Below are 12,597 nucleotides of genomic sequence, written 5' to 3'. Positions count from 1 at the left end.
CAGGTCAATTGAACCTAAAACATCAGGACCATCTTTGACTTCCTGTCTTCCTGACCTCTTGTGACATTTGTGACCATATATTGTAGTCACAGATTTATGACACATTTTTGTCATATATTAGGAAGCAAGAGGGCAGATCTGTAAAAGATCACTTATTGCTTCTGTGTCCTGTTCAAATAAATGGAATTTGTTTAACTCATTTTGGTTTTATGCTGTGAAGCAATCCTGCTCTCTAATAGTCTCATACATTACTTTAGAATGCTTCCTGGATTTATTTGTATTGATGTAGGTTTGGTCCAGGCTTGATGAGGTTTGGTCCAGGCTTCCCCAGAGTCTGTGATCTTGGCATATTGATTATTTTGAATTAAAGTTACTTAAGAAATAGCACAGGAAGGACAGTCTGACCTCCATGACCCCCTGAAAGCAGGCAATAAATCTCCCATGTGAAAGATACCATCCCTGTTTCAGGAGAAAGAGAGACATCCTTATCACCAGAGATAGGGAATTTAGGATGGAGAAGGCTGTATAAATAAACCTTGTTACTTCTTCCCTAAGTTACTACTTCAAGCCCAGACTTCTTTGTCTTGTCAATTCCTCACAAGTTTATTGTTTCCTTGTCTAAGAAGTAAAGATATAAAAGCTGCCTGCTTTGGTCACTTCCTTGAGTCTCATAGTCTTATAAGCTCCTGTACATGTGAAATTAAATTTGTCTTTCTCCTGTTAATCTGCTCATGTCAGGGATCCCTGGGTGGCGCAGCGGTTTGGCGCCTGCCTTTGGCCCGGGGCGCGATCCTGGAGACCCGGGATCAAATCCCATGTCAGGCTCCCAGTGCATGGAGCCTGCTTCTCCCTCTGACTATGTCTCTGCCTCTCTCTCTCTCACTGTGTGCCTATCATAAAAAAAAAAAAAAAAAAAAAAATTAAAAAAAAAATAATCTCATGTCAATGAAATTATTAGGTTAGCCAAAGAACCTAGAAGGGAAGAAGGGAAAAGCTTTCCTCCCCTACTGAATCCTTTATCATCTGATAAGACTTATGTGTTTTATCAGAGCCTTTTATTTATCTATAATTCTGGTAGCCATCCTGTGGTGAGTAGTCACATCCGTTAAAGATTTTTTAAGCCTAGAACAGAGGTTTAACTTACTGCCCAGCTCCACCTTGTACTGGGTTTTTCAGAAGAGCAGAGTAATATTTGGTTCTGACTTTACAAAGCATCATCTCACTGGAAAGAAGAGCCATAAATCTGAAATGTTTAAATACTGGCCTCTGAAAATATTTAATTAGATCCAGAAATGCTTAGTTGGAAGACATTCTTCAAGTATAGGAAGGAGAGGGAAAAAAAAAAAAAAGGAAGGAGAGGGAGAGGTCGGTATTGGTTAGAGTCATCATGGAAGGTTCCTAAAAAAGATGAAATTTTGAGTGGAGATGAAGAATATATAATATTTGAAGAGAACAGTAACTGGAGACAAGGAAGCTTGGGGACTGGTTCTTTCTCCTTTGAAAATGGAAGAGAGAGGGTACCTGGATTGCTCAGCCTGTTAAGCATCTGCCTTCGGCTCAGGTCATGATCCCCTGCTCAGCAAGGAGTCTGCTTCTCCTTCTTCTGCTCCTCCCCCCTCTTGTTCTCTCTCTCTCTCGCTCTCTCTCTCTCTTTTTCTCTCAAATAAATAAATAAAATATTTAAAAATAAAATAAAATGGAAGAGAGAGAGATGCCCCTTCAGTGTGGATGACAATATAAGTTCCCATAGCAACTTGTTCCTGGGCTGCTGGAACCTTCTCTTCATTCATGGGACTCACCTCACTGGATAGAGGTTCCTCAAGGGTAGAGACTGTGTCTCCATTCACTGCCATTCCAAGCTCCAAGCACAGCATCTGGCTCAGAACAGACACACAACACAAATGTGCCAGTTGAATGTGCCAAGATTAGAATTGACAAATGTCTTCATTTTTGAAATGAAGAAGGGTAAAATTCGGCAACTGCAAATATCTAAACTTGATGGCAGTTAAAAAAAAAAAAATACCAATCCGGAACAGACAAATGACTGGATTGAAAAAAATCTGCAATTCATCTAGACATGATCAGGAAATTTGAACTGATCATTAAAAACCACTAGTGCAGGCACTTCCGCCCTTTTGGCTCCCGCAGCAGCGCCATGGCGGTCGGCAAGAACAAGCGCCTTACGAAAGGCGGCAAAAAGGGAGCCAAGAAGAAAGTGGTTGATCCATTTTCTAAGAAAGATTGGTATGATGTGAAAGCGCCAGCTATGTTCAATATAAGAAATATTGGAAAAACACTAGTCACAAGAACTCAAGGAACCAAAATTGCGTCTGATGGTCTCAAGGGTCGCGTTTTTGAAGTTAGCCTTGCTGATCTGCAGAATGATGAAGTTGCATTTAGGAAATTCAAGCTAATCACTGAGGATGTGCAGGGCAAAAACTGCCTGACTAATTTCCATGGCATGGATCTTACCCGTGACAAAATGTGCTCCATGGTCAAAAAATGGCAGACCATGATTGAAGCTCATGTTGATGTAAAGACTACCGATGGTTATTTGCTTCGTCTATTTTGTGTTGGTTTTACTAAAAAACGCAATAATCAGATTCGGAAGACCTCTTACGCTCAGCACCAACAGGTCCGCCAAATCCGGAAAAAGATGATGGAAATCATGACCCGAGAGGTGCAAACAAATGACTTGAAAGAAGTGGTCAATAAATTGATTCCAGACAGCATCGGAAAAGATATAGAAAAAGCTTGTCAGTCTATTTATCCACTCCATGATGTTTTTGTTAGAAAAGTAAAAATGCTAAAGAAGCCCAAGTTTGAATTGGGAAAACTCATGGAGCTTCATGGTGAAGGTAGTAGTTCTGGAAAAGCTACGGGGGATGAGACCGGTGCTAAAGTTGAACGAGCTGATGGATATGAACCACCAGTCCAAGAATCTGTTTAAAATTCAGACATTTAATGGTGACAAATAAAAACATTTATGATGTTTAAAAAAAAAAAAAAAAAAAAACCACTAGTGCAATGAAAAAATTTTAAAAGTGAATCTAATTGCATATTGTGTTAATAGAAATACAGTGTTGTGAGCAATCAGTGTTGTCCTTTTGTGTTTTGCTGGACAGACCACAGTATGTTCTGTTTGGAGAAGTTCATTTTAAGAAGGGCTCTGATAAACTAGAGCACGGCCCAGGGTGGGCAGGAGGATGACCGGGACTAGTAATTAGTGTCCCTGTCAAATGAGTACAGTTGAAAGAACTGACATGGTTTAACCCCGGGGAATAATCGGTGGAGGTAGGCAGGAGGAGGCAACAATGCCATCTTCAAAACCCTGGACCTCTCCTCCACTGCTCGCAGTGGCACAGTAGGTAGAAGTAATAGAGGGCCCAAATTCAAACCCAGGATTGTGCTGCCTCCAGCTACAGAGACGCCCTTCACTGCAGAGGTCCCACAGCAGTGACTGGCTGACCTGCTCAGGGGAACTGCAGGTGGAGTTCCTACATTGGGCAAGAGGTTTGAACTGGGTGGTCTTCAGCTCCAAGAATCCGTGACGGTCCCACTTCATTTATCATGAATAGGATTGACTCTCTTCAAGAAACCTTGCTTGCCAGGCTAGGCCACTGTGCAGCAAAGCCCCTTGGAGGTCCATTCAGATTGTTTTCCAGGTCAGCTCCTCAGAGTAACCCATGCCTGTAATAGGGATTCAAAAATTAGCCATTAACTAAGTAACTTCCTACCTGTCACCAGGGAGTGACCAATCTCTAACGACTTCTCATTAGTAGAAGATAATTTGTAAGTTAGAGAATTGATTTACATCACATCCTATGATACCATGGCAAATGTCAGCAGAAGTTTATTGCGATGTATCAACTGAAGGAAACTCCACACTGAGATGTCCTGAATTCCTCAAATTCCCTATTTTGTATTCCTCTCCTCCGGTTGCTTTTAGAAAGTTGAATAGCAGTCCTCTACTTTTTAAATAAAATCAGACACAAGCCAGAAATAAATTAATGGAAGTACATGAAATTAGACCATATGAATTTTTCCTTAAATTATTTTAGTTTAAAATTTTTTCCACCATCATTTAGACTTAACTTCTATTTTTGTCGGTAATTTCTCATTGCCTGCTCCTTTTCTTCGCCTTCCTGTCTTTCCTTTCCTTTCATCTCCTTTTCCTCTAAGAATTCAAAATTTTTTGAACATTCTAAGGACTCAACATCACTTAAAAACATTTTTGTAGGGCCAGTGAAGTTTTGGAGTTGCTGCATTTAATACTTAGCCGAACCCTGGAAACCAAATCTGTAGCCGAACATTTGGCTTTGGTTTAGAGGCAGCAGTCGAAAAAGGGAATTGATATGCAGGTGTGGTGCAAAGCTGGTCTTAAAAATACAGATGTTATTACCTCTGGGCCCTGGGGACCTGGAACAAAATACAGCGAGCCACCCCCAGAGGTGAAACAATGGTCATAAAAATGGTTTCTCGATCCGTGAGTTTTGCTGAGCTGTCTCTTTGCAACATTTAGTGACTACTTAATAACACCAACAGTTCTTTTCAGCAAAATTGCTAACATTTAGGGAGCAAGGTTATGTAAAACAAAATTGAATTATGAAAACAATTTTCCAGTTAGCTCTGACATTTATTTCTGTTTATCTTTTTCCTCAAAGGAGCCATTTACCAGTTCCTACCCGGCTGGCATGAGCTGATGTCCACAGACCCCAAACAATCAGCACACACCTCTGAACAACAAGGGTCCTTATTTTCCACCGCTGGTCCTAGCCCAAAGCTTGGAAACACATTCAGTCATGGAAAGATCTAAAACCAAGAAGTATCAAAAGTGGCCTTTTGAAGAAAATTATGATGCTTGTTTAACCCCACTTAAATTTTCATAGAACTTCTCTCTTAGCCTAGTGCTGTTGGAGGTAGTCTTATTTTGATGTAGAAACAGCGTGTATCGATGAGCGAAACTTAAAGACAGAGGCACATTCCAGTAAAACTGAAAATGCACATGCCATAAAAACAAGCAATTTCACTTCGAGGTATATACTTGAGGGCAACTCTCCCACATGTGTGCATTTAACAACAGTTAAAATGAATAAACTAGATGCATATGTGTCCATATGGATAGATCTCAAGAAGGCAGAGTGAAGAAAGCAAGCTACTTAAGACACTGTTACCACCATGCAAATTTTTAAATAGAACACAAACATAACAATGTAAGAGCATGGATACTCCCCAGCTTCAGAGATTGCCTCTGGGGAGGAGATGGGGGTAGGGAGCGATATCAATAACATTTTGATAATGTTGAAGAGGCTTTGATATATATATATATTTGATATATATACATATATCAAAAATATATATTTTGTTATTGTTAAATATATGTATTTAACAAAAGTTTGATTCAGTGAGTACTTGGGTGTTATTTTCTGTGCTTTTCTGCAGCTTTACATATCTTACAAGTTAAAAATAAAGCCCAAACTAGGATTTAAACAAAAAGGATGGATGTGCTAGCAAGAACCCAGGGGAGTCTCCCTCCAAACCTAGCAGAGTGGGGACAGTTGGCATCTGGGAGAACAAGCGGAGACCCTTGTGTTTGGAGAGGACAGAAGTACCATTTCATTCTTTTCTTATTCAACAGTCTGCTCCTAAGATTGCATAAACGCTTCTCCTTCAATGACTTCACTTCCCGATCACATTCTACTTGTCTGGCACATTATTTTATATTCCTACTTGGTGATAATATAAATCGAAATTTCCTTTGCTCCTATTTATTCTGTTACTCTGTGGCTCAAGTTATCTCTTCTCTCTGTACATTATATTCAAATGTTTAGACCCAAACAGGACATATTAGTGAGTGGCACAACCAGCATCCTATTTCAGAAAGAACTTTATTTGCTTAGTGGAAATAGATACCTACACATGGAGGGAGGTCCACCTGACAATAGCAGTTAGTTTTTCCAACTTGGTTGGAAATTCCACCTCATTTTTCCAATTTCAGATTGGAGATCCTGAACAAGGTGTGAGGTTATCTAAATGTTACATAGTATTACTTCATTCAGCTAGTCTCTATTCAACTTCTCTATCAGGAGTGACCAGCCTGTGCGATTAGAATTACATAGAGCTCTTTAGAAATTCATGTGCATTCCCAGAAGTCAGCTTGAAGAAAAACATTGGATGCACTGCACATTGTATTGATGCTGAGCTTCAGAACCTTTGAGAGTGCTGAGAGGAAGCACTGAGGAAACAACCCAGTGTTTGGGATCGGACAAGTGGAAGGCTGTAGATCCCAGCTTGCCACTTTACCACCTGTCAGGCCTTAGCAAAGTTGCCTAACATCTCTGATCTTTTGTTTTCTCATTCAGGAAATGAGGTTGGTAATTCCTACCTTACGGGGTTGATAAGTGAGATAAGTAATGTAAAATGCTTATTACGGTGCCTGACATATAGTTAGCATTTGAAAGCACAGTTGTACTTTCCCCTTCCTTGTCCCTGACACAAGACATAAGTAAAGATATGTGAATGCTACACTTCTCTATAAAGACACATGATTTGCCTGCAGTGCTTTAACGTAGCAAAAATGGGGATCCAGCTTTGATCAGATGGTCATATCAAGGTTTTTGCCTGGGGATCGTAACCATCCATATGCCCTTTACCAACAAAGGTCATCTTCTTGCATGATGATTTGTCATCGGAGGGCATTGGGATTAGTTCAGTGTTCTAGCCAAATAATTCAGCTGAAACAACCTTGGTGATAATGGTAGTATCCAGTGACCATAATTAGATCTATGAATTCTGTATGTGATCTTGTACAACTTGAGAAGTGAAGCTTGGATGGATAAATTCAAGCTGGGCCTGTGCTGTGCCACCCCTCCCTCCAGCCTGCACTCAACTGCCCTAGTAACCCTGTTGCTGGTGGGGGCATATCATAGCCCTCAGGTGGGATGCAAGTTGGAAAGGTCAACAAGCAGCAGCGTTGGTGGCCTGGAAGTCCAGCCTGTTTCCAGTCTCTCTATCAGCTACCCATCTTGGTATCATCTTGGGCAAATAACCTCCTGGCTCTAAATCTCTTGGTCTTTAGAGATGGGAATGCAAGATGTTAGACTAGATGATTTCTGGAGCTCTTTGTGGCAGTATTCTGCATGTTTATGATTTCTTGTTCTTTCCAAGTATGATTAAGACTGAAATGACCATGTGCTCTATTCTAAAATGCACATTTTTTTCATATTTTAACATCTAGGATGTCAGGGTATAATTTAAAATTGATGGTAATTTAAAAAGTGAAAGATTTATGCCATCTGAAGAGAAACCAGAGTATTCAATTGATGGCAATTTAGATTGCTGTGAAATATGGCACTAAATGCAGGAGAAGTGCACATAATAAGTGCTATTTTGTCAAGAGTTTCCACAGAAAAAATTGAAAATTGCTGTCCAAATATTGACTGACAATGAGAGTGTTCAATTCTCATCACTTCAATAGAGATTGTCAATAGAAAACAACCTGGGAGCTGCTAGGACAGTTGTCCCAGAGGAGGGATGAGTTTGGGTGCCCCTGAAAGTTCCTGTAAGCCCTGGGATGCTCTGACACACTCATGTTATTTCAGTTACCTGGTCAGTTATTTTGTGTACTCATGAAGTAACTCTAGAGAGTATGGGAAAAAAACAGAAGGTGGTGTATGGGAATGACATGGTAATGTACCTGTTAAATAGGTACATGCATTTCCATTGGAATGTTTGAGCTCCTACTATTCTGATCAGCTGAGCATTACTATATCTCTCACACACTGATTAGTTTCAAATAAATGTGTTTGGACACTAAAATGACAGTGAAAATAATTTCATATTTGTTGATGGCTTAAACGGTCCTTTAGAGTCTTCTAGAAACTCAAAGGTTATTTGCTATGAGCATAGCACCATATAACAGAACATATTTATTCTTTGTACTCTAGATAAATGGAACTTCCATGTTAATCCTTATCCCGGTTCTAGAGGAGATATTACTTGATTATCACTAGTAGCGATTTTTGGTTGCTGTTGAGTTTATCTGCATAAAGAGAAGCCATTCATTAGTCAGAGGTGACCTGTTGTTTGATTTGTCAAGCCTTCATAATGATCACGACAAATGTTGTCTGTAGTCAGTCTCACTATGCCTTTTAGCATGGCTAGGAGCCAAAGCGATACTGAACTTGACTGTCCCAAGAATACGACCCAGAGATTTGGTGCAGTTGATCTCAGAGGAGCTGCTTGAAAAGTGATTCCCAATGCCAAAATCTGGGATCAGTTATCCAAAAGGCAGTATTCGAGGGCTGGGTTTGATTTCTGGGTTTCCCTAATTGACAGTAGAAATCTCAGTTTATCACATGTGCCATGAATTTGTTAGTCTGAAGGAATTAATCAAAATGCTGTTTCTATAAACATTTTTATTGATTCATCATTTCTGAAATCATGCAGTTTATGAGTTGGTCCTATTTTGGGTAATAGCAATTACTTATGAAAGCTGCTAGATCGTTTCTGTCAAGCTTAATTAAACCTTTTCTGCTGGGAGACTTTTTAAAGAGTTTGTGAACTGTTGACTGTTGATACCATGCTCCAGATATTACTCATAAAATGGAATCTCTACCAGTAAAAATAACTCAGAGGCATCAAACCTCCAAATCTGGAAGCCAGTCGACTCCTTCTAGACAGATTCCATATGTCTTATTACCTCATCACAGCTCAGCATTTGGTCTTGTGTATTATTTATAGGTGGGAGTCAATTTTTTTCTAAATCCTTCTTTTTTTTTTTTTTTTTAAGATGTCTACTCCATTTTTTACTGTCACCCTTTTGTAAAGTTTAATGATGTGAAATGCACTGAAGGACCAATGGAGACACTCAAAAGAGCAACCTTTGTAGGAGTTTCTGATGAAGAGCTTAATTAATTAGCAAGGGATTTTTTTGACCCAATTATGGAACCTGAGGAAAAATCTAGAACTGTAAAGTTATCTTTACCTATGCAGTATTAGAAGCATGGAAGAATGTTAGGGTAAGTGAAGGCTCAGGACAGGAGTAGCAATGGACTTAAATTGAAAGGAAGTTTGAAGGGGTCCACTTGAGCTGCACTGGGTTTGGATTGATTAAAAAAAAAATGTGAGGGATCCCTGGGTGGCGCAGCGGTTTGGCGCCTGCCTTTGGCCCAGGGCAAGATCCTGGAGACCCGGGATTGAATCCCATGTCGGGCTCCCGGTGCATGGAGCCTGCTTCTCCCTCTGCCTGTGTCTCTGCCTCTCTCTCTATCTCTCTGTGACTATCATAAATAAATAAAAATTTTAAAAAAAAATGTGAGAGGAATTCAGACTGAGCAGTGGTTCAAAGACAATGAAGAAGAGTCTTCTCCATTGGAATAATGGTTGGATGACCATGGTGGTGCCAGTTGATGAAGGTCTTGGTAATTAGGAGTCCCTGAAGAATTTTGAGTGGAGAAGTGATATAATGAAAGCAATATTGTAAGAAAATAATTCAGTAGCATTGGTTAGAAGTGGAAGGAAGCAATAAGGATAAAGAAAACTGAGATGCAGACAGCCCGGGTGGCTCAGCGGTTTAGCGCCGCCTTCAGCCCATGGTGTGATCCTGGAGTCCCAGGATCGAGTCCCATGTCGGGCTCCCTGCATGGAGCCTGCTTCTTCCTTTGCCTGTGTCTCTGCCTCTCTTTCTCTGTGTGTGTGTCTCAGGAATAAATAAAATCTTTAAAAAAGAAAAAGAAAACTGAGATGCAAGAAGACCAGTTTCTATTATAATAGCAAGGAATAAGGTTATGGTTGAGTAACATAACAATGGAAGTCACAGGACTGGTGCCAATCCTCTGGTATTAATGACAACAACAGCTACTGTTTATTATGTACCAGGCATTATTACTAAGCGATTTACATTGAGTATTTCGTTTAATCATCACAACAACCTCATAAGTACTATTATTGGTCCCATTTTGCAGATGAAGGAACTGAGACTTAGAAAAATTAAATGATTTCCCCTAAGTAATTGGAAGAATGAGAATCTCAACCTAGGTCTCCTGATACCTGAACCCATGCTATAAAAGAAGGACATATAAGAACCATTTGAAGGGTAAAAATGAGAACTAGCCAATATTTATTTAGCATTGTACTTGGTAGTAGAACATCTTAAATAGTTAAGATCCAGTATTTTAAGAATTTAAAGCCCAAATAGAGAATCATACAACATGAACCAGGCAGATGGCATAGGTTGGGTTCCCCAGGAAATAGACTTTGGGATTTGGATACAGGCAGCTTACTGGAGAGAGTACTTGGGATCAACATCCACGAGGGAGGAGGGATGCAAGAATGGGCAGATAGAACAGGGGCTTTAGCTGATCTCAGGGAGCTCTAGAGCTGGACTGACTCTTCAGATTGTCCCAATAAAGGCAAGGGGGCCAGGCCTCTATACTCCTTCATCAAGCAGTCAGTGGATGCTGGCTGCCCCTGGAAGGGAGGGTCACCTTGAAGCAAAGCAACTTCCTTCTGCTGATGACAGGTCTTGGGGAGGGACTCAGCTGTGAGTCCCCAGCCTCAGTCCTGAATGGAATCTGGACAGCACACCAAACAGCATCCACTGCAACAAAGCATAAGAACATATTATATTTTTGAATTATCTGCTCTTCAGTTTGTAAACACCTTAAGTCATATTTTTAAAGAACATTCCCTTTGAAAGTACTTTTTGGTGTAGAGGAGACACCCAATAAATCTGTCAGTAGATTTCTTTGTCATGGAATGGTGGCCTGAGTTCTAGCTGAAAATAATCATTATGGGAGGCATTTGGTGGGGGGGGTGTTTTAATTGAAACACTGTGTTTGGACTCATTTGGTGTTAATGTGTAAATCCAATATTGTTTTCACACCTGCCCTCTTTTTATGATGCCTTGTTCGTTAAAAAAAAAAAAAAAAAAAAAAAAAGTCTAGTCTGGATTTCTTGCTTCAAACTACAGAAAGGGCATGGCCAACACTAGCCAGAGATCCAACTCATATGGTGTCATGCAGTCATCCTTCAAGTCCATCGAAAAGACCTAATTGGATATGCCTGGAGAGAGGAGCTGTGTGGACAAGACCATGTGCTAGAATCACCTAGGGAACACTGCTGATCTTGATAAATATTAGGTACATACACACAAAACACTTGGACTTCACCTCCTAAAGAATCTGATTTCTGGTGCCTGGAGTGGGGTCCAGGCATACTTATTTTCTTTTTTTTTTTTTTAAAGAGGAAGTGTTTTTATTTATTTATTTATTTATTTATTTATGATAGTCACAGAGAGAGAGAGAGAGAGGCAGAGACACAGGCAGAGGGAGAAGCAGGCTCCATGCACCGGGAGCCCGACGTGGGATTCGATCCCGGGTCTCCAGGATCTCGCCCTGGGCCAAAGGCAGGCGCCAAACCGCTGCGCCACCCAGGGATCCCGCATACTTATTTTCTAACAGCCTCCAAGATTCACCGGAGTTTGAGAATCCCTTTCTAGTGGGCCAGTGGAGATTTTTGATAAAGCGTCTTTGGGGATAGATCACCTATTGGATGTGCTGGAGCTCTTCAATAGGCTAACTCTCAGAATGAAAGATCTTCTTAGAGGAACTGGAGACTATCATCTAGAAATGGGAGAGAAGATAGATGTTTGAAAAACTCTACACTCAAAAAAGAAGGACAAAAGGACACAGGACAGAATTAGGAACTAGAGAGCAGGGATAGGGATTTTGAAAACCACGAAGATTCCTATCATAGGTCTTCTTTCACCTCCTATTGTTTACATTCATTACTTTACCCATTGCTCGAAAATGAAGATGTTTCTTGTGTTTATCTTGATGGATAGCAAATAAGTGGGAGCAGGTAAGCAGGGATCTTATTCATTCATGCAATAAGACTTAATTGAGCAGTTACTATATTCCAAGCACTATGCAAATGGTAGCAGTGCAGAAACCAGAAGATTCACCTTGTGCCTTCAGGGAGCTCATAGTCGGAGTAGGTGGAAACTGACAGGTGATAAAGCACTAATGTAGAAAGAGGCACAGAGACTGGGATAGTCGATAAACATAGTACCTGCAAACAATGACAATCTTGTCTCATCTTTTCCAATCCTTGTATTTCTTATTTCCTTTCTGTGTGTCATTGCACTGACCAAGACCCCCATATCTTATTGAAAAGCAGTAATTGTGGGCGTCTTTGTCTCTCCCAGACCCTAGAAAGAATATGTCTCAATTTTCTCTTTTGAGAGTGACATCTTCTCCAGGTGGGTTTTGGTAGATAACCATTTTCAGGATCAGAAAGTGCTTCTCTATTTATAAGTGTTTTTAGAAATGTTCGATCTTAAGTACAAATTGGATTTCAACAAATGCTTTATTGAATTGCATCTTTTGAAATGCCCATATGATCTTTTTCTTTTATACCAATGATGGAATAAATACATTGATAGATTTATCAAATGTTGTGCCATCCTTACATTCTGGGGTAAAAATCACTCGCCTGTTCTTATTACCATTTTAATCCACTACTGGATTCCATTAGCTAATATTTTATTCCAGATAGTGCTTGCGAAGGTAGGGAACATGGGTTTATTATTTTCTC

General features: G+C 40.1%; 2 protein-coding genes across 4 annotated transcripts in view; both read left to right on the top strand.

The window, feature by feature from the left end:
- Positions 1–12,597, top strand: part of THSD4 (thrombospondin type 1 domain containing 4) — a 582,162-nt gene that overhangs the window by 429,831 nt on the left and 139,734 nt on the right. The window lies entirely within an intron of this gene.
- On the top strand, positions 2,128–2,992 carry LOC121484389 (40S ribosomal protein S3a). The gene has a single exon (XM_041743614.1). The coding sequence runs from the start codon at positions 2,156–2,158 to the stop codon at positions 2,948–2,950; it is 795 nt and encodes a 264-aa protein (XP_041599548.1). The 5' UTR covers positions 2,128–2,155; the 3' UTR covers positions 2,951–2,992.

The sequence above is a fragment of the Vulpes lagopus genome, chromosome 2 (assembly GCF_018345385.1).
Source record: "Vulpes lagopus strain Blue_001 chromosome 2, ASM1834538v1, whole genome shotgun sequence".
Lineage (NCBI taxonomy): Eukaryota > Metazoa > Chordata > Mammalia > Carnivora > Canidae > Vulpes > Vulpes lagopus.
This window is presented reverse-complemented; position numbering and strand designations above follow the sequence as displayed.